This window comes from Corythoichthys intestinalis, chromosome 7 (genome assembly GCF_030265065.1).
Source record: "Corythoichthys intestinalis isolate RoL2023-P3 chromosome 7, ASM3026506v1, whole genome shotgun sequence".
In the NCBI taxonomy this organism is placed as follows: domain Eukaryota; kingdom Metazoa; phylum Chordata; class Actinopteri; order Syngnathiformes; family Syngnathidae; genus Corythoichthys; species Corythoichthys intestinalis.
The window spans coordinates 16,796,491-16,818,340 of record NC_080401.1 but is presented as its reverse complement, the minus strand read 5'-3'; the positions used below and the strand labels follow the sequence as shown (position 1 = coordinate 16,818,340).

Here is a 21,850-nt window from a genome sequence, read left to right as displayed (position 1 = left end):
GGACAATTGAAAGGCAAGAAGCAACGAACTATCCTTCTTCCCTCTCGCTCTAAAAAATGACTTGCTCAGGGAAGCACGACCGCCGGGTTATGCCTGTCTCATAAAAAATGTATTTTCAAGTTTTTTGAAAAGGAGTAAATCTCTCACTCAATAACCAGCTGCATCTATCATAATGTTGTGCATGTGTGCGTCCATTAAAGGTGCCCGGGCAGCAGACGTGTCTTGAATTTTGTTCCGCTACTTGCAGCTGTCATAAAGCTATTAGGGAAAATCATTGTTTTTGAGCATTTATGAATCGTAATCGAATTGTCACGTGTCGATTCGCGATGCATCTAATAATCGATTTTTTTGGCACACCCTTTTTATCTATCCATCCATCCATCCATCCACCCACCCATCCATCCATCCATCCATCCATCCATCCATCCATCCATCCATCCATCCATCCATCCAACAGAGTGCAAACATATTTTTCATTTAAAAAATAAGGAAACTCCCTGACAATAATATGAATAGGTGTGTTGAATCTCTATGTGCTTTTTCCCCCACTTAGTCCCAAAGGAATACTTAGTATGTCAATGCAGTTTATGTAGAAATAATGTTCAGTAATGTATTTTCTCTACTTAATCTTGGCAAGTTTTTGTCTGTTTTGTGTTGATGAAGACTTTGTTCTTCCTTCTTGACAATGAGATATTTACATGTACTTGCTGCTCACTAATGTGCGTCGAGCATCAGTCAATGAGCGCAGGGGAGAATAGCCTGAAATGATCATCAAGATGTCAGTAAACTTGTCCTCCCACATGGCTGATGTTGACACATAAATGATGGGCACTTTGGTTTGCCTGTCGCCAGACAGCCTCTTTGCGATATCTTCATGCTCGGCTCATTGACTTTCGTACAATCACAGTGTTCTAGCTGCACATGTTTTGAGCTACAATGTGATTTACAGAAAAAAAATATAAGCAATAATATTTTAGGTTTGCTGGAGCTCCGAAATGCTGATGAGAACGCTTAAGCATCTAATTGTGCAGAAATATTTTTACATGGCTAATTATAACCGTAATGATGATGTTAAAGCTGCAGACAAATGATCTTCTGTAAGTTTTAATCAAAGGACACACGTACTGTTGAAGATATTACAGCTGCTCGTGATAAATTCAGCAATCAATGAGTACTCCACTCCTAGCCTGCTTCCCTTTGTCTGCATTTGTCAAGTTGCAAAAACACGTCACATTACACACTTGTCTTGGAATTCAATCGCAGCAAAGTGATGTTGAGACCCTGTGTGGCAGACAGTTGGATTGTTGTCAAGTCCAATATCGCTGCTCATGTTGAGGCTAGATCATCTCTTGTAGGATTATGAGGGAGTGGATGGGGTCACATCCAACAAGCGTCTCCACTGGAAGTGGACATTAAATGGGTCAGTAAGTCTCTTGCTTGGCTTTGACCAGAAGCACTATAATCCACTCCTTTACTCATGGCTCTGTGCCTTTGTTCTTCTTGCATACAGGAACTAAAACAGCAACCACATATTCATGTGTCTGTTTTCTTTTGTGCAAAATGATTAAATTAATTACTGTAAATTGTGTTATTCTCACAGAAATCTAATGTTGCACCAATTCTATGGATAGGTCATTCATACCAAGCTCTGAAATGAAACTCTCGAATAAGCACATCGAATGGTTGTTTATTTATTTATTTTAACTGCAAAGGTGCATAAGCGGTCCTTATTTGCTGGCTCAATGTGACACAGGTGAGCTTTGTTAGCTATTTTATTTATCCCTTGTTGCAGGATTACATTCTGAATTACAGCGATATAGAAGCCGCAAGCACCACATATAGTGCTCACACAAATCAAGATCTCCTCTTTTAATTGTCCAAATGTCTATACATTTGCATATGGTTTGAAGCCCCAGTTGCACTCTGAATTTTTTACTGTGTGGAAAAAAAGTACTGGAGAGAAAGACTACATTTATTAAGACAGTAAGGTGCTACTCACAAATGTGCTTGCCCAATTACATACATATGTTGCATATGGGCCAACAAGCACCCTGCACAATGTGAACATATGCATTGGAAGTGTTTTACAGCGCACACATGTTCTTTTGTTACAGTTGCACCAACAAGTGTTCACCCGAGAGAGCCAGACTCTTACCATCTGAAAAATATAAAGCTTTCTGATAAGCATGTCTATGATATATTCCTGTCTTTTATGGCACTTACATGGAGCTCATACTTCACAGGGCAACATTTAGAGAGAACGAAGAAGAGACATAAGAGACTTTCATCAGCACGCTTTCAAAGCAACCAAGGTGTTTGGCTAAAATGTCAGGCACGTGTCACCTCCTTGCTCAATTGAGCAGCAGGCAAGCAAACCTTCGGATGTGTTTAAAACAACCAATTTCATTGTTTGTCTTGACAGTACCCCTAACCTCCTCTTTCTTTTTCCTCTGTCTCCTTTCATATGCCCAAGTAAAAGCTAGCACAAAAGAAGTGTGTACTGATATGTAAAATGACGCTTTTTGGTTTGGTTTCTGAGTTCTGTCATATTCTCAGCTGGCACATCTTATTATTCCTATTTGACTCTCCGTATTGCCGGTTCTGTTTTGGTGATTTCTAGAAATGTGAGCGAAAATTCGGCGCCAAAAGCTTTCGTCCATAAATAGCTAAAATTGCATTTTCAGTTTTCAGTTAACAGGCCGAAAGTTTAACCCCGAAATGTGTGAAGAACCTTAGTCCTCTTGTGATGACGTAATCAAAACACAACGAGCCAACACTACTGGCTCACAGTATTTTGAGGTATCAAAGACATATGTCAATTATTAAATGAAGGAAAATAAATTTGCTTCATCACTGCTACACTCTCGTTCTGAAGTTGCTTTCCTTTGATGTACCACGTCAAATCAAGTACAGTGCATTTGAGCCCGTGCGTGAGTACTTTGGAGTTTACTAGGGGTGCACGATATCCATTTTTTGAAACCGATATCGATAACTTCGTGCTCCTCAAGGCCGATACCGATATAATAACCGATAATATATATAATTTTTTAATGTATATTAGTCGGTCAATATCGTTGACGATGTGTTCCCCTGAACAATGAGCACTGATCTAAAACAAACATAAACCCAACAGGTATTGTGCTTTGTTAGCAGATAAAACATTTGGTGCAACAGGAGAAGAGACTTGTGGTCTTGGTCCATGAAACAACTTTCTTAACCTGGCAATTATAGAACAGCAAGCCTATCAATAACCAAAAGGCCTCTCAATAACTTGTAAACATAACACTGTAAAATGCAAACCTTTGCTAATTGCCATAGTAAGGTTTATAACTCAGTGAAGGAAAAATACGGTCTCTAGAATAGTAACAAAACTTTGCATACTGGCAAAACAGGAGTGGAAACAAACGCACACATCCCAATCCGACACCCAAAATATTATTAAAAGGACCGATAACATATATTGTTATTGGATTTATTGCGATGACGTCATAATTCCTATTATCGGACCGATAATTATCGGACCGATAATTATCGTGCACCTCTAGAGTTTAATCAAGCGAACAGTATCCAAATAAAATAGTGTTTAAAATGCATACATGTGCCTTTCCTGTGGTTTAATACAATACATTTATAGCATGACCACTTCTTCTTTTTGTCAGTTTTTTTCCGTGACTTCCACACCCCCACTGGCAGTCGGCGTTTAATCTGGCCATGAACGACTTCGCTCGGCTTCATCTCCGCTAGAACTCGGCCCAGTCGCCTAGTTCTCGATCGATTCTACTTGTCCACAAGAAAATGCCAAGTCTTATTTTAAGGAGTAAGAGTGATTGAAAGAGTCTTTTAGAGAGCTTTAGTATTTTTGGTGAAAACGGATTAGCTTTTTGTTATTGTTGTGAACTACAGTTCCACACAAATGTACGTCGATATCTCATTTAGCTTAGCAATTGTAGGCGTGAGGCCCATTTTTCGAATGTCCCAAATTGTCGTGTCTTGTAATTACTGATGAGATGCAAAATCTGACAAACTCCTTGAACGCACCCTCCCATGGGGTTTCAGAATCGGTACCTTTCAAACTGAATTTCTCAAGCCTCTAGGGTTGTAGAACAAATGCCAGGGCAAAGGGCATTAATTGGAAAATAGTGGTTTTTTAAAAAAAATAATTAATTAAATGAAATAATATGTGTGTTATATATATGTGTATTTTTGGCCTTTCGGTTTTTCTGCCAAGTGTTTCCAATATTCGTTTTCGGCCAAGAATTTTACATCCAAAGCATTTTAATTTGTACATCCCATGTGATTTTTCCTTTTCCCTCTAGAGTAACTTATATTACCTCTTAAAATCTCAATTCCCTAAGGGTGCATAGTAACTTAATTAGACTGCTATCTTAAAAGGTACTGCTGTTCCTCCTTATTATGCAATTGCACCTTTTTGGCTGTCGGGCGAAAAAAAGTTGTTTCTAGTACACTAGTGTAGATTGTTCTTTCAACAAAATGTACTCCGACTCTATTGTAGTACAATCAGGGCCGGCCCAGGCCATTTGGGGGCCCTATGGAAAATAATGCCAAGGGGCCCATATTTTTGGCACACCATTTTGTCACAGTGTACTGTGAAACCCATACATGCAATCCAACTCATACGTCTGTATTTTGTATATTAATCAGATTTTGTTGCACTGCATACTTCAAACTTATCGCCCCAAATGATTGTCAGTGCTTACAGTAGATAGCGCCAAACCTTTTATTAAAAGAGGGAAAAGAAAGAAGTATTTTTTTAAGCTTGGCAGTAAGTATCAAAACTCACAAAAGTCAAATAAAGCAAACTGTTGTAAACAAAATAGAATATAAATTAAACAATTCCCAGATTGGGGGCCTCCTCGTGGTCTGGGGCCCTAAGCAGCTGCGTAGTCTGTGTATAGGTTGGGCCGGCCCTGAGTACAATTTCCGACACTGTTCTCACATTCAAGAGGGTACATCCACATTGGTCATTGGTGTTTTTTTTTTTTTTTGGCACTTCTGAAGTAAAATCTAAAGCCTTCGTCAAACTGTCCAAATCATACCAAATGAGCGCTGCAGACTAAATGACAGGATTTAAGCAAATCCTTAGCTGTGCCTTTGGGAAAATGTACAAAGAAGGCTGTCACACATGTTTAGTTGAGATTTTTTTTGGGACAGTTCAATTCTATTTATTTATTTATTTATTTTGATAACTGCAGTAGATTATTGCACAAAAACTGTTTATGAGAACTTGTTTTGCATGGTTGCAATCATCCAAATGTGTCACCACTAGTCATCCATAACTTTGTAACTTGTTTTCATAATCCCAAATTGTTCCAAAAGAGTTGCGAAGGTTCCTGGGTGGGGGAGGGTGTCTGTGTGTGGTGCCCACTACGTGACCAAGAGCAGAGAGCTTGTTGAAGGTCTTTACATTGCCACCTGGTCTTTACACATCACATGATGGGTAGAATTTCATCTCAGTTTACCAGAGATAACTGGAACTGTGAAGTAAAGGCTTACCCTAGCAATGTAAAGGAATGACTGTGTAAAGGCCAGCTTTTACTGCCCTCTGTCACTTGTTCTTCTTCCCATGTACCTTTTTTTATCTGGTCTCATACTTGAACTGTTGGCATCGTAAGTCGTCACGCTAAGTTAGGGTATGTGGAGGAAGTCAACTGAAGTGATGAAATCCTTCATTATGGATTTATAGGTCTCTTCACAGGCCTGTGATGTAATGCTCTGAGAGAACAACCCTGTGTCTGTTAGATTCATCTTAAGTTCTGGGTGTGAGGCCAGGGCATCACCTGTTTCTTGCACGTAACATCATAAGACATAAAGGCCAGTTGTTGTTTGCCCAACCCCTTCCTCTTCAACCACACATTTGCACAAATAAACCTCAAGAGGGTTTATGAAATTCTGAACTTGCATTTGACATATCCACAAAGACTAAAAACTGAGGCTGAATGAAACATACCTGGGGTTAAGATTTACACTCACAAAGAGTTGTTTTACAAGAACAAGTGTAAAGGGCATGATTATAGTTTTACTGAGCTTTGTAGCCAATAGGATTCACAGTCTCTTGTTTGATTACAGTCTGAGCAAGAAACAAGCTGTATTCAAATGCTATTATTCGTCAGACTTTACATTGGTCATCGTCACTCCCCACCATGCGTTTGAAAATGTATTCACGTCGGCCTCATTATTGTTTTTCCTACTTTTCACCAATGTGTGACTTTTCTTATTGCAAAATGTGTGTGGAGAACATTGGCACATCAGCATGTGAGCCTGAGTGTACACTGTTCCCAAAAATAGACTTACCCCTGTCTGCACAGCATTAAATATCAGTCTGCTCGGCACATTTGGAGTTAATACTTGAAATTTGAAGCACGTACAGTCCAGAGAAAAGCTGCGGGAGGGGTCGGGCAAGCAGTAGTCTGGCAGCTGCTATGTCTGTTCTTTTTATTTTGCTGTCAAGGTGTAGATTACTTCGCAATAAATAAATCTACACACAAATTCACATTTGATGTATGGGAAATATTAGAGACAACAATAACTGACATAAATTAACTAATGTTCCCTGAGATGTGAACATGTAGTATATATTTTGCCCCAACTCCAATGCAGATGACTCGTGGGAAATTATTAGTTGTTGTTTTTTTCTCCTTGTGTTTTCCTCATATTTGTTGCTGATACACAAGCAATCAAATGAGGTCTTCCCGCTTCCCATCCGCAGATGCAACAGAGAGTGAAAGAAGTGTAATCCAATTTCCTTTGGGTATTATCGCTGTTATTGGCAGATATCTGCATGCATCACCAACATACAGTGTTTTGAATTACAGCTCTGCTTTGTAGTCGAGAACAATTCCAAAAGTGTAGAGTATAACAAAAGAACAAACTGAAATGTAAGGGTGAGATATAGTTGCGAGAGAGTGAGAGAGATAGAGGAAATCATTTATAATTTTATCACTGTTCATAACCCAAAAGCTACTGGGTTCTTTATTTATTGTACGTCTACTAGGTTCTTTGTAAAAGACCGAGCACGACTTCTTTACGAAGGCAACACAATGCTTGTTATGTTTGGCGTATATTTACTTTTAACTTTATCAGTTTCTCCACCATTACAGTATAAGACTTTTACCACCCAAGAGCATTAGATAATTACAGTAAATCTCCCAAAAAATGAGTGCATTTCTTTCTAAGAGGCCTTGCTTGGAATCATCTGGAGATTATATTACATTAGAAATGTATGCAGGTTTATGCTGTGTAATATTGATAAAATGTGTATCCTGTTTTTCCATGACTGGGAACTGAAAAAGAAACACTGTTTGACCGTAGTTTCAAGTGGATTAGGGAAGATAAAGATTATCCTACTGAGCCCTAAACTCTTGTTTGTGATGTATTTTTACATTCTACTTGCTTTTAGGGATTTACTAGCTCTAATACACTAAGTGTATGATATCAAATCAGACAAGAGACAACAAATTTTATGAAAATATAATAACCTAATGAGCAATAATCCCAAGAAGCTTTTATTTTTTTTTATTTGTAGGGAATATATTTTAAATGATATTCTGGTTATTATGTGTGGGTGTCCAATTGTACTCATAAGTACTATCCATCAACAAAATATTTAATTTGTAATTTTGTAACCTGTAATTCAGGTTTCTACTCAGGTGACTTGAAGTTCCGCTCTGAAACCCCCAATTTGGCCAAATTTCAAAATTGTCCGATATGCATGTGTGATACATCATTGGAAAGCATAAAATCTCAATTTTCTGGGGGAAGAAAACATTTGAACGTGAGGGCATTTTTTTTTTTTTTTTTTTTTAAGAAAATGTTTTTTTTAAACAGCTAAACAGCTTCGATCCAAAAACTCTATGAAGCATGTATCACCGAGTGTCAAGACAAAGCTCTGAATAGCGACAGCTGGATTTTGGGGGGCTTTTACAGGTGAGATATGGTAATATAACAAGGTTTGCGATGCAGAAATCACAGACATCAAGGAGTGGTCGAGATTTTCATTTTCATATATTTTTCCCTTTTAAATGTTTTTTTTTTTTTGATTTATTTTTCTTTGTTTGGATTGATTACCATCTAAAATATTGGAGAAAATACGACGGTAATGAAAAAAAAAACACAAATAAGCGAAAGTTATGAGGCAGATATATGTGACTTTTTTACAGACGCCAATTTTTTCATTGCGACGTAATTTGTTTAAAAGTTTAAAATATGGGAGAGAATAGTTTTTATTTTTTTTAACTAAATATTAGACGTCAATTTATGATTCAAAGCTAAAATTAATAATAAATGATAATAAATAAATATGATTATTTACCTTCTTCTTATGGCTAGGTTGGAACAAAGCGGTTGTGTGATGTATATAAACGGGTGTTTCCAGGGTAAAACGGACAAATTAAAAATAGTTGGGGGCTTATTGCGCCATGAATCTGCTATGGCAGCATATAGACACATTGTTCAGTCAAACAATACAGTTCTTTTTGCTTAAAATACAGCAGTTTATTTTAGAGAGGGGTGCAAGAGCAGAAACTGCTTTTTCAGTGTTGTCTGTGTTTTCCGCCATATACAGTCTTTATATTTCAAATAATTTGACACATACAGCTTTAAGATTTTTTGTCATTCCTGGCATTTGAGTTTGTTTTAATGATGACATATCAATGAGCAAAATACTTGGTAGGCCTTTACTGATCTTGTGAAGAATGCCGTCATTTTGCTTGGAAATAATGCATAAATCAAGCTTGCTTAATACGAACAACTGGTATTTGTGGCATTTATTTCAGACCATAAACATAATTAATAAAAATTACAAATTAAATATTTTGTTGATGTATAGTACTTATGAGTACAATGGGACACCCACACATAATAACCAGAATTGTCATGAATATAACCTAATGCTTCTGATATGTGGTGATATACTGTACTGTCACTTATGTCACTTTTGATGCAAAGTTGACATTGTTTAAAATTTTTACAGGTTTGGGTTTAGAATTAGGTTTAAAGTTAGGGCTAGAACACTTGATGACATCCGTCGTAAGCATTCATTCATGCTCACGACAGGTAGCGTGTCATGATCACGACAGTCTTATGACACTTCCATAAGAAACATTATTTCTTTCTTTTTGGGTAGATATTGGGTTTTTTCTCTCTCAATGCATACATTTCAAAATACTGTCACAACGATAACAATGTTTTGAGTGGCCCACACGATTGATGCCATGTCTGTTTATACTGAAGTTAGATTAATGCACAAATTTTATTTTATTTTAATCTGAGCTATTTTTAATATCATTAAATATATTGAGTGGCATTATATTCAATTATACAGGCAATTATACAGGATAAAGACAGGCTTTACAGAGGGAGTTAACCATTTTGTATGTTTCCAACCTTTTCTGTCTGACTAGCTGTATTATATGTATAGCATGTTGTCAGCTGTTCTTGCAAAAATGAATTTTTTTTTTTTTTTTTTTTTTTCTAAAGATGATCCTTCTCTGGATTCAATAGTTATATGTACCAACTGATCTATTCTTGATAATTGTAGTGTTAACGGCAATCAAAAGAAGACGATGACGACTGATGTTTTGTGTTTTAATTGATTTTGATTTAACCATGCTATTAACATATCGAGCCTGCTTGATGTATCATTACACCCCTAGTACGCAATACGTGATTCATATGCTTTTTGGACTCAAATTAAAAGTATAGTAGACCATTAGACTTATCAAATGTGCTTAGTCTAGGTATGTAAAACTACCGTGATGTGTCAGTTTTCATTTATCACCCTGAAATGACTCCATCCTGGTGATGTCTAATGACAGGTCTGTGTGCATGCACTAGGGGTGTGCCATCTTAGGCACCTGACGATTTGATTCAATTACGATTCAGAGGACAATGATCCGATTATTAAACAATGATCGCGGTATTGACGATGATCGCGATTGTCACGATTATCCATGCATCATGCATTACTACTTAATACAGTAGCCAAACAAATTTATGTCCATTATTTAAAATATCCTAATGATTCAACAGGAACAATGGAAACATGCCCATACAACAAAAAGCTGCTCTTAAGCTGCTTTTTTATTATTATTATTATTTTTTTTTTTTTTACATGAAAGTTAAAAAATATTAACCATTTTAAAGGGAGTACTTATTTCTCTCAACAATACAATAGAATTCACACAGGTGGAATGAATTCCACATTTTCTGGAAACACAAGTGTCTTTAGAAATAAGACTTCTTTTAACCAATATACTTTGTTTTCACAGTATTCTGTAGTATTTCGCATGTTTGTAGTGTTACTGCTGTACTTAATCGTGGTTGGATACGTTCTGCATATGAAATACACGTTAGCGAATTAGCTAATTAGCTTAGTGCTCAGCGCTAACTATTAACATCTCAAAAACAACAACAATAAAGGTTAAACAGTACAAGAGGGTTCGTGTACTCACCTCTTTTAGAGCCACATGGGTCTTAGCAGCACACTCAGGACATTTTTCAATTGAAATGCCTTAAAACTACTGCTGGACATCTAAATGACAAGAAGCAGCAAACTATCTCTCTTCCCCTCTCGCTCTAAAAAAAATAACTTGGGCAGAAAAGTGCGACCACCGGGTTGCGCATCTGGACCTTCCTCTCTCATACACAAATTTATTTTCCAGTCTTTTAAAAAGGAGTAAATCTCTCTCCCAGTAACCAGCAGCATCCATCATAACGTGCAGGCGACTGTTAACGGTGCCCGGCAGCAGACGTATCTTGAATTTCGTTCTGCTAAGAGCGGCTGCCATAAAGTTATGAGGGAAAAACATCGTTTTTGAACCTTTATGAATCGTAATCGAATCGTCACGTGTCGAATCGCGATGCATGTCATAATCGATTTTTTGGAACTCCTCTAGCATGCATGTGTGTTCATTTTCTGGAGCACTGCGTATACTCAACAAGCCAAGTTGCTCTCCTCCTTTTCGTCTTTTGCGTTCCCGTCTCATTGTCTGACATCAGTTGTTTACCTTTCACACCACTTCACACAACTGTTGTGATTGTATACTCGAGTGCAACATGTTGGTGTCGCACAAAATGCACAAAGAGGTTAAGAATTAAGTATGTTCTTAATATAAGCAGGGCTTTGGAGGATGTTGCTGCGTGCACTCACGCTCTATGACATCTTACTGAAGGGTCCCTTGAGGTTAATGCAGCACATACTGTACATAATAATCAAAGTTCTCGTCCTGCTACAACTCAAGGCCCAAAAGTGTTTTTATAGTCAAAGCTAATATTCAGACATTTGTTTCCAGATTAATGGCCAACAGAAGATACTAAAAACATATACATTTCATTTAACAAGAGGTTAAGTAATACCTTTGGGTTTATCCCTGGCAGTTTTTATTGGATTAAATTAAACCCAAATATGGCATAAAGGTAATAAGATTATTATGCTGTTGTCAGGATTACAGACAGGCCGCAAACTGTATGTACACAAACAGCAGTGGTCAGAGGGGCTGCATTGTTAATGTGGGCATCTACCTGGGCACTAGAGCCTGCATTCATATTAGCCTCTTTCTCACACTAGATGTATTAATGTATTTAGGCATGTGCCGGTATGAGATTTTCACGGTACGATAACCGTGAGCAAAAATACCGTGGTTTCACGGTATCACGGTATTGCAATTATAGCTCCAAAATTTTGAGATGTATGGGTTAAATTTTTTTTTTTTTTAAATCCATTGAACAGGATTTTTTTCAAAACATATTTGCAAATTGGAACATGAATATAATGTGAAAATAAATAAATTAACAAAAAATAACAAATATTATATAAAATTAAAATAAATAGAACCTAGACTATACCCACAGCCACAGCTCAAGTTGCTCAATTTTAGAGTAAGAACAAAATAATTGCTATAAAAAGTAAAAACACTTCTAAATAAAATTAAAAATATATACTGTATGACTTTTTTTGAGGGGGGAAGCTCAAGTGAAGTTTCACCATTTTCAGCCACTGTGTCAACTCTAGTCTACATGATGCCATGCCTTTGTGTTAAAAAGAACAAAGAATTCATAAGTTAATAAGTTAGTTAAAAATGTATAAGTTAGTTTTATAAATTAGTTAAAATGTAAATATTGTTGAGGAAAGGTTTCATCTAAAAAAAAAAAAAAAAAAGTGAGGAGTGAGACCTTCTCTCTCAATTAGCGATCTTTGACGCGTTTCTTTTTCTTCCCCCCTGCATTCAAGCTTTTCTCTCACTCAGCGGCTGTGAGACATAAAAGAAGCTGCTTTCCCAGTTTAGCCTAGGCTAACATTCGTCTTTGTAAGTTTTAGTTAGTTTGTATATTGAATTTGAAAGGAAAATGTGTGTTTTGTTTTTGGCGAACTTTTTAATGGAGCTACTGCTATCCTGTTGAACCCCTAATCACACGTGGAAAAATACAATTGTACAGCGTTTTAAATGTATTTATTTGTATATTTCACCACGATTTGAGAGCTCAATAAATTGAAGAAAAGTACGCCTTGTGTTTGGAGGATTTGTTTTTGGGTTTGCTGGCTGTTTAGTGACACTCACGGCAACAAACGGGAAGGGGTGAGCGGTGCTGCACCAAGCCACTTCGGCTGCATTTTGGCACATGAAAAATAGCGAATACCGTACTAAGGTATGACGGAAAATTTTAGTGGTTTTGAAACCGCGACGTTTTCACACCACGGTAAACCGTGAAACCGGTAACCGGCACATGTCTAAATGTATTCATTATAAACCTCCCAAAAGGAATATGTTAGTAGTTTCATTAATACTGATTTAATTTAGTGTTTTTATTCATGTGGATATTTTAGATGTAGGATTTTCTTGTCCGCACACTATTGTCAGAGCGTTTATTTTTATTGATTGATTTATTGGGGTGAAATCCTTAATCACTTTGCCTAAGCAATGAATGAATGATATTCTGAATATGTTGTGAAGACCAACCCGACCAAGGTTATATTGGCAGAGCAAATGCTATCAATACAGATGTTGTGTACTGTACATGTACAGTGAATTTTTTGGGGCGAGCAACATTTTGAAACTTTGCACTATAGTAGTATTTATTATCTTGGTATATACTGTTAACTGTAAATAGTAGAGCCCAACCAACAAATCGATGAGCTGCTCAATAAGACGATTATAGAACATCAACGTTAAATCAACATCAGACAATATATATTTATAAGCTTTTGAATCGATCAATTGAACTGAATAAACTGGACTGTTGTGGTTGTCTTAGAAGACTTTTCGCCTGAGGCTAGTTGTGTCCTAAATTGGTGTATGAGCTGTTGAAGCCTCGTAGAATAAGAAGCAAAACATCTTCTAAGAAAACACCCAACATTCCAGTGGTGATAGCTTCAATGCATGGATGAAGAAGAATATGCTTTGTGTTGTGTTCGGGTCGAAATTGACCCAAATGAGTATGCAAAAACTTAAAACCAGGCCAATCTTGACCAAAAAAAACAATATGCTGCAATGTTTTAGTATTTTCAGGGTTAAACCACTGATCAAATTTTATCCACTAGGAAAAAACGTGGGCAGATTGCTAACAATCTAAAGAATCTGGGCGTTACTAGGCATGTGCCGACAACCGGTTTCAAGGTATACCGTGGTATGAAAACATTTTCCGTCATACCGTCCCTAAGGTATTAGCTATTTTTTATGTACCATAAATGCAGGGAGATATCTCTCGCTTGCAGCTGCAAGGCTCAACGCTCCCCCACCGGTTGTTGCTCAGTGTCAGTGAGTCAGGTTAAACTCCTGAACTTTTGTCCCCCATCGGAGAAAACGAAATCGCTGGTATGGGAATAGTTCGGCTACAGAAAAGTTACAGACGGCCACGGCTTAGACGAGGAGGGCCAACCAACATGTAAAACATGTTTGCGGAGGGTGGCTGTCGAGGAGGAAATACCTCCAATATGATTTTGCATTTATACAAAATTAAAGCTTAGTAAACAATGTCATGAATGTTTCCCACCACCTACGAGAGTTAACTCCAGCATGTTTAGTGTGTCTAGCAATGGTAAAACGTGGTGTTTTACATTATATTTATGTTCCAATTTGCTAATATGTTTTTAAAAATAAAAATCCCTTTCATAGGGGGAAAAAAAACTCAGATATCTCAAAGTAACACATTTTAGAGCTGTAATTGCAATACCGTGATACCATGAAACGTTATATTTTTGCTTAAGGTTATCATACCGTCAGAATCTCATACCGGAACATGCCTAAGTGTGACTATGTTCTGCAATTTGAGAAAGGGAGAAAGAGATGTGCTTATTTTCATAATCCTTGTAAACACAACCTAAACATATGTTTACTAAGAATACCGTAGTCTGTTTCAATGCTTGTGACAATTGCAGTTAGCAAAAAAATGTAGAGGTAAAAAAGGGAAAGATATTGTTTGATGAAAAGTAACAAGATTGTATGGCTTAAAAAGCTTCCCAGAGATATGAGTGAAAATGTGTGAGATATGCTGACAAGACATAGTAAATTGACATGCCAGAAGAATGTACTTGGATTACAGTGAATGCCGCGTTTATCTACCGACTTGAATCACAAGTCCATTATCTTAAATCCTTCTGCCAAACTGCAGATTGAGTTTCATTTTATTTCTGTCTGGATTCCCCACGCATGGACAGAAATTGTATGCTTATCATGTTGTACTTTGGAAATAAGACACCTATGAAGGGACTTGTTATACAAAGGCATTCCAGATTTTTGAAAAAGCAACAATTGAAGGTAAAAATTGTAAGCTATTTTACCTGAGTCAGTAGTGATAAACAACAGGACAATGAAACAGGCATTTCTGATGTCCAAGTGTAAATACTAGTTCAGAACAGACACGAAGCACAGGTTTTCTTGAGTGCTTAGACAGACTGCACAACTGGATGTGCTTTTTTCAGAAGAGGATTGAATAAGGCTTAGGTTAAAGCAGACATATGATCGATGTGTGTTTTGCTGTATATCAGTCTACACATAAATTTCCGCAGGTCAACAGAATCTAATGTGCTACAAGGTTCAGCTTGCCTCAAAGGCTGACTTTGATATTAGGGCTTGTGCGTAAAAGTTGGGGAGGAAGGTTGTCAGGAGCACGCTTCAGTCAGTCACACTATCCATTCGTGAACAATAGAATGGGGTGTTCCTGTTTCTCCTCCAATCCGGTCCAAAGACAGATGCTGCCTTCTATGTTTCCAACCATACCACATTCGATCGAATTTTTCTTGTCATCACATCAATGTGCACCTCCTCTCCATCCCTTTCTCTTACCCCTCATCGTCTCTTGTCCTGTGCCGCCGACTCCCTCCTTCCTTCACTGGCTCGCTGTCAGGTTGTTTCATCGATGTTTTCACTACAGGGGTTACATCGCTTCGAGCGGCCGGGCTTGGCTTGCGCGCTGTAGCAGCGCCTCTCGCCGCACGCTCCACAGGCGGCCTAATGGAGAAAATCAAAGTACTCAAATGCGATTAGATTCATCGTGCACATTGCATCCCAATTAAAGGCCCTGCCATTGATAAAAGATGCCCATTTTCAATCCTACCTCTTAAATATCTTGAGATCTGTATCAATTAGCATCATGTAATTTATATGTGATGAGACTATCCTTTGTTCATTTTTTTGGTTCAATTGAATCCCACCAGTTTGCAAACACGTTATGTTAAGTGCAAAACTCATCATTTTGGTTGTCTTATAACAATACTTTTGAGAAACAATAGCTTTCAATGCTATTTAATTTTGCTCTACCAAACTAGAACTTAACTTTACATCTCATCTGTCATTTAAGGCGTTATTTTGATGATGCAATGAGTATAGTAACTTGTGCCAACCAAGTAAGCGTGGGAAAGTGTGAGGAGATGTAGGTGGCTAACAGCAGAAAAAAAAAGGAATAATTTGGAAAGAATTGTCTCCATTATACTTTTCAAGATCTAGATATATTTAACTATATAAACAAAGTATTGTTTAAACATGCTTGTTCTGATTGAATGATGGTATGTCCAGACCATGTATTTCCAGTTACGGTTTAGCCTAGTGTATCACATAGTATGTCATGTTCAATGTAAGGAGAGTAGTTTACTACTTTCTGCTTTCCTGGGACTGAAACATATTGTTTTTCCTTGCGGCGTTGCATGACATACTGTGCACCTGCCTTATCAGAAGTAAAGTTGCAGGCAAGCGTGAGTGGAAAATGGATGTTGAGGTAGGACGGCAACGCACTCATTTTTGTGTCGCTCTGGTGAGAATTAATCATCTGTCCCTCACAATATACCAGGCAGAAATGATTGCAAGCCAGAGAATGTTACTGTAATTATTGTCTTGCTCACTGCAGACTCAGAGCCCTGTATAAGCCGTCGTCAACGGGAAGGCAAATACGCTTGTTGAACAAAGCACTTAGCTGCAATTTACACAACAGGATACTTGGATGTATAAGCAATAGAGTGTTGAACATGACGAGGAAAGGGAAAAAAATCGGAAATGTTACTTATGGGGGGAGCTATTAAGTTTTAAGCAGCACACGAGGGCATCTGCCCACCAGAAGGCCTGGCGTTGACTAGCTGCTAAAATTTTACCGCTATAGTTGATATATTCCACATTAAGGACCGCGGGGGTGCCACACTAATGAGCTGACCTTAAAGTGCACCAGCACAGCATAACATGTTTTAATACAGCATGATTAATATATGTGAATCTTACTTTCTTTTTCCTGCAACTTATAAGTTTTGAACTTAACAAAAAAAAGAGAAAAATGGCATCACATCCTTTAATACAATTGCATCTGGTGTTGTTGCAGGTCCACCTTTATCTCAAGCCACCGTATCCCCCCAGCCTCTGAGAACTACAACCACCACCACAACAACTACAGTGCACCGGGGTGTGGCCAACAACACCACCACCACAACAGGGCCCAAGGAGGGCAGCAAGGGAGCGGCCAGGCCTCCTCCTGCGATTTTGCAGACTACATCCCCTCCGCCCCTCGAGTCGTTCCCTTTGCCCGAGCGCTACTGTGAGGCCACCGAGAGAAGAGAGATCATGTGGCCTCAGACCCAGCGGGGCATGCTGGTGGAGCGACCTTGTCCCAAGGGAACGCGAGGTAAACAGGGCCGATCTCATCTCATGGGCCTGCCAACATGTTGTACCTCTTGAGAGAACAGCCGGGTTTGCTAGACGTGTCTGATATGTCAATTTGCCGTGTCTCTTTATGTGTAGAGTCCTAATGAGAGTGTAAGGATTCAGTGAAGACAGTTCCTAACAGAGTGCCTTTTGCCGCTGTCGTGTCCAAACATAATTAAGCAATCTGTAATGGCTCTGTTGCAGGCTCAGCTGTTTGTGCCCAGAACCCAGCATGGCGACATGCACTCTCATTGGATTGAGTGTGAAATTCTTTTTGGCCGCATAGCTAATTAGGACAGAACATGCTTACTGATTATGAGCAAAAATAGACACAAGGTGTTTAAAGAACTGCATAGGTTCGTTTGATTGAGCTCTTGTTCTTGTTTTTCCCTAAAGGCACAGCATCTTATTTATGTGTACGTTCCACTGGGGCCTGGCACCCTAAGGGCCCCGATCTCAGCAACTGTACCTCTCACTGGGTTAACCAGGTTGCCCAGAAGGTGAGTGTGATATATACTTATGTTTGTCTTTACAGTGAACAGCGTTATATTAAGAAATAGAATCAAGATATGAGTCTGAAAAATAAAGACCCGTTTGATGATTTTCAGTTATTTCACACAAACATTATGATGACAGTGGTATGCCGTGTCTTAAACAGCCTTACAGTCAAATACACTATTTGCACTCTAATGCATATGGAAGTAGTTAGAAACAAGCCTGTTAATTGCAAATCTGTCTTCATGCATCCCTGTAAACATGATTAATTTTCCCTCCCTGCAGATCCGCAGTGGTGAAAACGCAGCAAACCTAGCTAACGAGTTATCAAAGCACACGAAAAGTCCCATCTACGCAGGAGACGTCAGTTCTTCTGTGCGCCTCATGGAGCAGCTGGTGGACATCCTGGATGCACAGCTGCAGGAACTCAGACCTAGTGAGAAGGACTCTGCAGGACGGAGCTTCAATAAGGTAACAATGCCTGTTTAAAATAATAATAATAAATAACAAAACATCAGCAAAGAGTGCAACCCCCAAAGTATGCTGCTCCAGAATATAATGCAATGTGATTTTTTTCTGAGTGTTCTATGGAAGGATGAAGCTTTTATTGGCACTAATTTGTCAATTTAATGCATATCATCATCAGCCCTATTTTCTGTAGTCAAGCGGCTGGTAAAAGGTCAATTTATAGTTGTATTGAGTTCATTTTGTCTACACTTATAGATTAGTCACATTTTTCTTTTATCCCAGACAATAGTTATAGGTGGTTTAATTACCTGACATGTTTCGGCGAATACTTCCGCCTTCAGATAATTTAACCACCTATAACTATTGTCTGGGATAAAAGAAAAATTCGACTAAGGTCAATTTATAGCTTGGTCATTTTTGCCTCTGATGTAGCAGTGTCTCTAAATGAAATTTTAAAAGATGCTGCTGATCCGCGGAACTCTCTGCACTATCTGTTTTAGATTTAAACTGAAAAAAATAAGTGAACAATTTCTTTTCAGTTATATCGACATTTTCAAAAGACTTTACTTCATGAAACCTCCGTGAGCTATTTCTTGATTTATTGGTTGGTCCATTTTGAGACATGCTGCTGATACCTGTAGCTACTTGCACTTTTTGTGTCATATTTTGAAAACAAAGTTGTCTATCGTCCAAAATAGATTGGCAGAAATAGATCAATAACATTTGTAAAACTGATGCTTAATGAACACATGCTTTAAGGCATTTTGATTGAAGTGTTGAACTTTGTATTACTTACGATTTTGATGCCAGTATTTTCCTGTTTAAAAGAACATCTGCTCAAACTATCAACCTCCTTGACTACTATTACTGATATGTCCTGAAAGAAATATCTTTTAAACAGTAGTTTTATGGTCATAATCACAGTTTTCCTCTGCAATTCTTGCCCTATTCTGTGGTGGTGTCACAATAAAATCCACAAAAAGACAAAAGAAAAAGGCAAAGTCTATAGAGTTTAGTGCTAAATGTTATGTAATACATAATGGTGGCTTTACCCTTAAGGATTTGTGGCTTTTTGAAGCATACTTTACACCATACTGTAATTGTATCTAACTCTAATTTATGAGATTCTACAGTGCATCGGTGTCACTCTGCCTCCTTTCTTTTTAATGTCAAATTTAAAAACAAGAGTCTAATACACTCATAGAGTTTATGCATTGATCAATGTCATTCAAATGCCTCATTATTCATTGACATTCAGTTAAGAATGTAAGAGTCATTCATGAAATTGGGATTGTGTATCCATTCTGTCAGGCTTACTTAGACGTCAAATCATTTGTCTTTCTGTCTTATCTCCTCTTTTTCTTGTTGAATTAAAACAAACAAACAAAAAAGCTTCAAAAACGAGAAAGGACATGCAGGGCATACATGAAGGTACTGGAGACATGCTCTTGTCCCCTAAACCCCATGCTTGCTGCCGCCCCCTCCTCTATGCCTGTGCTATAAAATCAGCTCACAATCTGCAGCATGAACCTTTTTGTTTGTTTTATTTGATCAGATTTTTAACCAGCAAGCTTTCACTCTTCCCTTTGTTGGTTAAGTTAATTCCATACACACAATAACTATACATTTAAGTCAAATGTACAAAATACAATCATTTGCAGTTGCAAAGTTGGCACTGTGTCATAAATGTCTTTTGTTAAATGTCTTCGTCTGGATTCTGGCCCAAGATTGCACATCAGGAGTCTTAAAATCCAGTCTACTATATCATGTCCTTACATCACACTTATTTTGTTGCCTTTGTAAATTTTTCAGGGTTATTATAATGAAGTTACTTTAAAACTAATCCCACTTTACTCATACTTTTTTTTTTCTTTTCAAGGACCCCCATCACCTGGCTTTTTATCATGCACAAAGTCAAAACTTTACCTTGCGTTTCACAATAACAGGTTTGAGGTCATAGGAGTAATTGTTTTGTGTAAATTGGTGCAATTGGTTCCACCTGGGTAATAGGGTTGCTTAGGCCAAACCTTCTTTTCTCCAATGAATGCCGTCACGTGTTTATCCATCACAGTGTTTTGTCCAAATATATCCCTCCACCTCCAGGGACGTCAGCGTCCTCCGCCTGCCACCAAAGTCAACACCTTCCTCCATGCAGATCTGTCTTTTGGGACTGTATTAAAACAGATTGAGCAAAGTCATAAGCCACACTTGGATATAAGGAATGACTAAATGCCTGATGAAACGACAAATCCCTCCAAATATGTTCCAAAATATTTGTGCTGTCATGTTTTAGTTAACAGTGCTACATGCACCAGGAAGCGTGTAAGCTGCATGTCCTCCCTTTCCATCTGTAGCTTTGCCCCGTCTTCAGGGAATAATTTTGGGTATCTGAGGATTTTTGTCTTTTCGTCTCAAAATAATATTTGTAAGGGCAGATGTGTTAAATCGGGTTGACATTGGGAAGCATAACTTAGTTCATTCGTAGTTTATTGGTAACTTGGTTCTCAAACAACCATGGAAGCAAGCATTTATGGACCTCGCATTGTGCAGTCGGGCACAGTGGCGAACACCCCTATACTATTGCCATCAAAGTTGGAAATTGTCCAAAATATCTATGTAAGATGAAGAATGACCTCGACTTGCACAACCACTGATTGATCACATAATAAATGAAGAGGATCTCCAAATGCATTTGTCAATGCAGTCTTCTTATACATACTGACAGTGCGACGGAAGATCTGGCATGGAGATTGATGACCAAGCTTTATCTGATACCTGCCATATTTGATGCACACACATCACTTTAGCTGCCCTCGCCACGCACTGCATCCTTTACTGAACCCGTCACTGACATTGATTACTTGATTAGACATATTGATCAGGCTATGAAGAAAGATCAAGTAAATGCACGTTTCGAGGTTTAGTCCACCCCAAAAATATTAGCAGGAGGTGGGTCTAAATAGGAACTGCACTCAGTAGAAACTGTAAAATGTTGAATTCACAGTTATGCAGTATATGATCTTTAGCACAGGTTTACAGCAAGTAGTGAGGTTCTTATAAGCAAAAGGCAACTTTTCCAATTACAGTAAAGATACATTTAATTGAAGAAAGCTTTTAGTACTTGAAGTGTCATCATGCTTTCGAGTTAATATGCCGTTATTGAGCCAGACCTGCGCACTGTCTACTCTTTGACCATCACCCTGATGAGACATCCTTGAAAAAGAAACAGAATCTGCCTGACCTTGTAATCCATAGTTTTAGTTTGCAACTCTCTTTTCATCATGCCATTCCTGTAACGTAATGCATATGGTTTTCAAGGGCTGTTAGATATGTTATTTACTGTCTGATCATGTTATGTCCTTTAATTTGATGCTTTGGCTCTGCTTTGTATTCATCAGTGTCTGCATGCTCATTTGTCATGTGTTTCCTTATGTTGATGTTTCTCAAACTGTATGTAGTTAGTTTTGGTCTTCACTTTCTTCTATGGTTTGACACAGGCCATTGTGGATACGGTAAATAACCTCCTTCGACCAGAAGCTTTAAAGTCCTGGCAGGACATGAACAGCACGGAGCAGACGCATGCTGCCACCATGTTACTGGACACCTTAGAGGAAGGCGCCTTCGTCCTCGCCGACAACCTGATGGAGCCCACCATCGTCAAAGTTCCTGCAGACAATATAAGTGAGTTGGAAACTGTAAACTGACAGGCATCTCCACTGACGCCAGCTCACTTTAAAGTAATGTGATTT

The 21,850-nt window shown here is 38.2% G+C and overlaps 1 protein-coding gene across 30 annotated transcripts in view; it reads left to right on the top strand.

Moving 5' to 3' along the window:
• Positions 1-21,850, top strand: part of adgrl2a (adhesion G protein-coupled receptor L2a) — a 218,478-nt gene that overhangs the window by 150,216 nt on the left and 46,412 nt on the right. For 22 of the 30 annotated variants that reach the window (XM_057842097.1, XM_057842089.1, XM_057842088.1 and 19 more), the window contains 5 exons: positions 16,819-17,118; positions 17,535-17,638; positions 17,919-18,104; positions 19,494-19,532; positions 21,599-21,782. In XM_057842097.1, coding sequence (XP_057698080.1) covers positions 16,819-17,118; positions 17,535-17,638; positions 17,919-18,104; positions 19,494-19,532; positions 21,599-21,782 — 813 coding nt within the window. The remainder of the gene's footprint in view (positions 1-16,818; positions 17,119-17,534; positions 17,639-17,918; positions 18,105-19,493; positions 19,533-21,598; positions 21,783-21,850) is intronic. The other 8 variants (XM_057842113.1, XM_057842110.1, XM_057842090.1 and 5 more) reach the window with 1 other exon arrangement.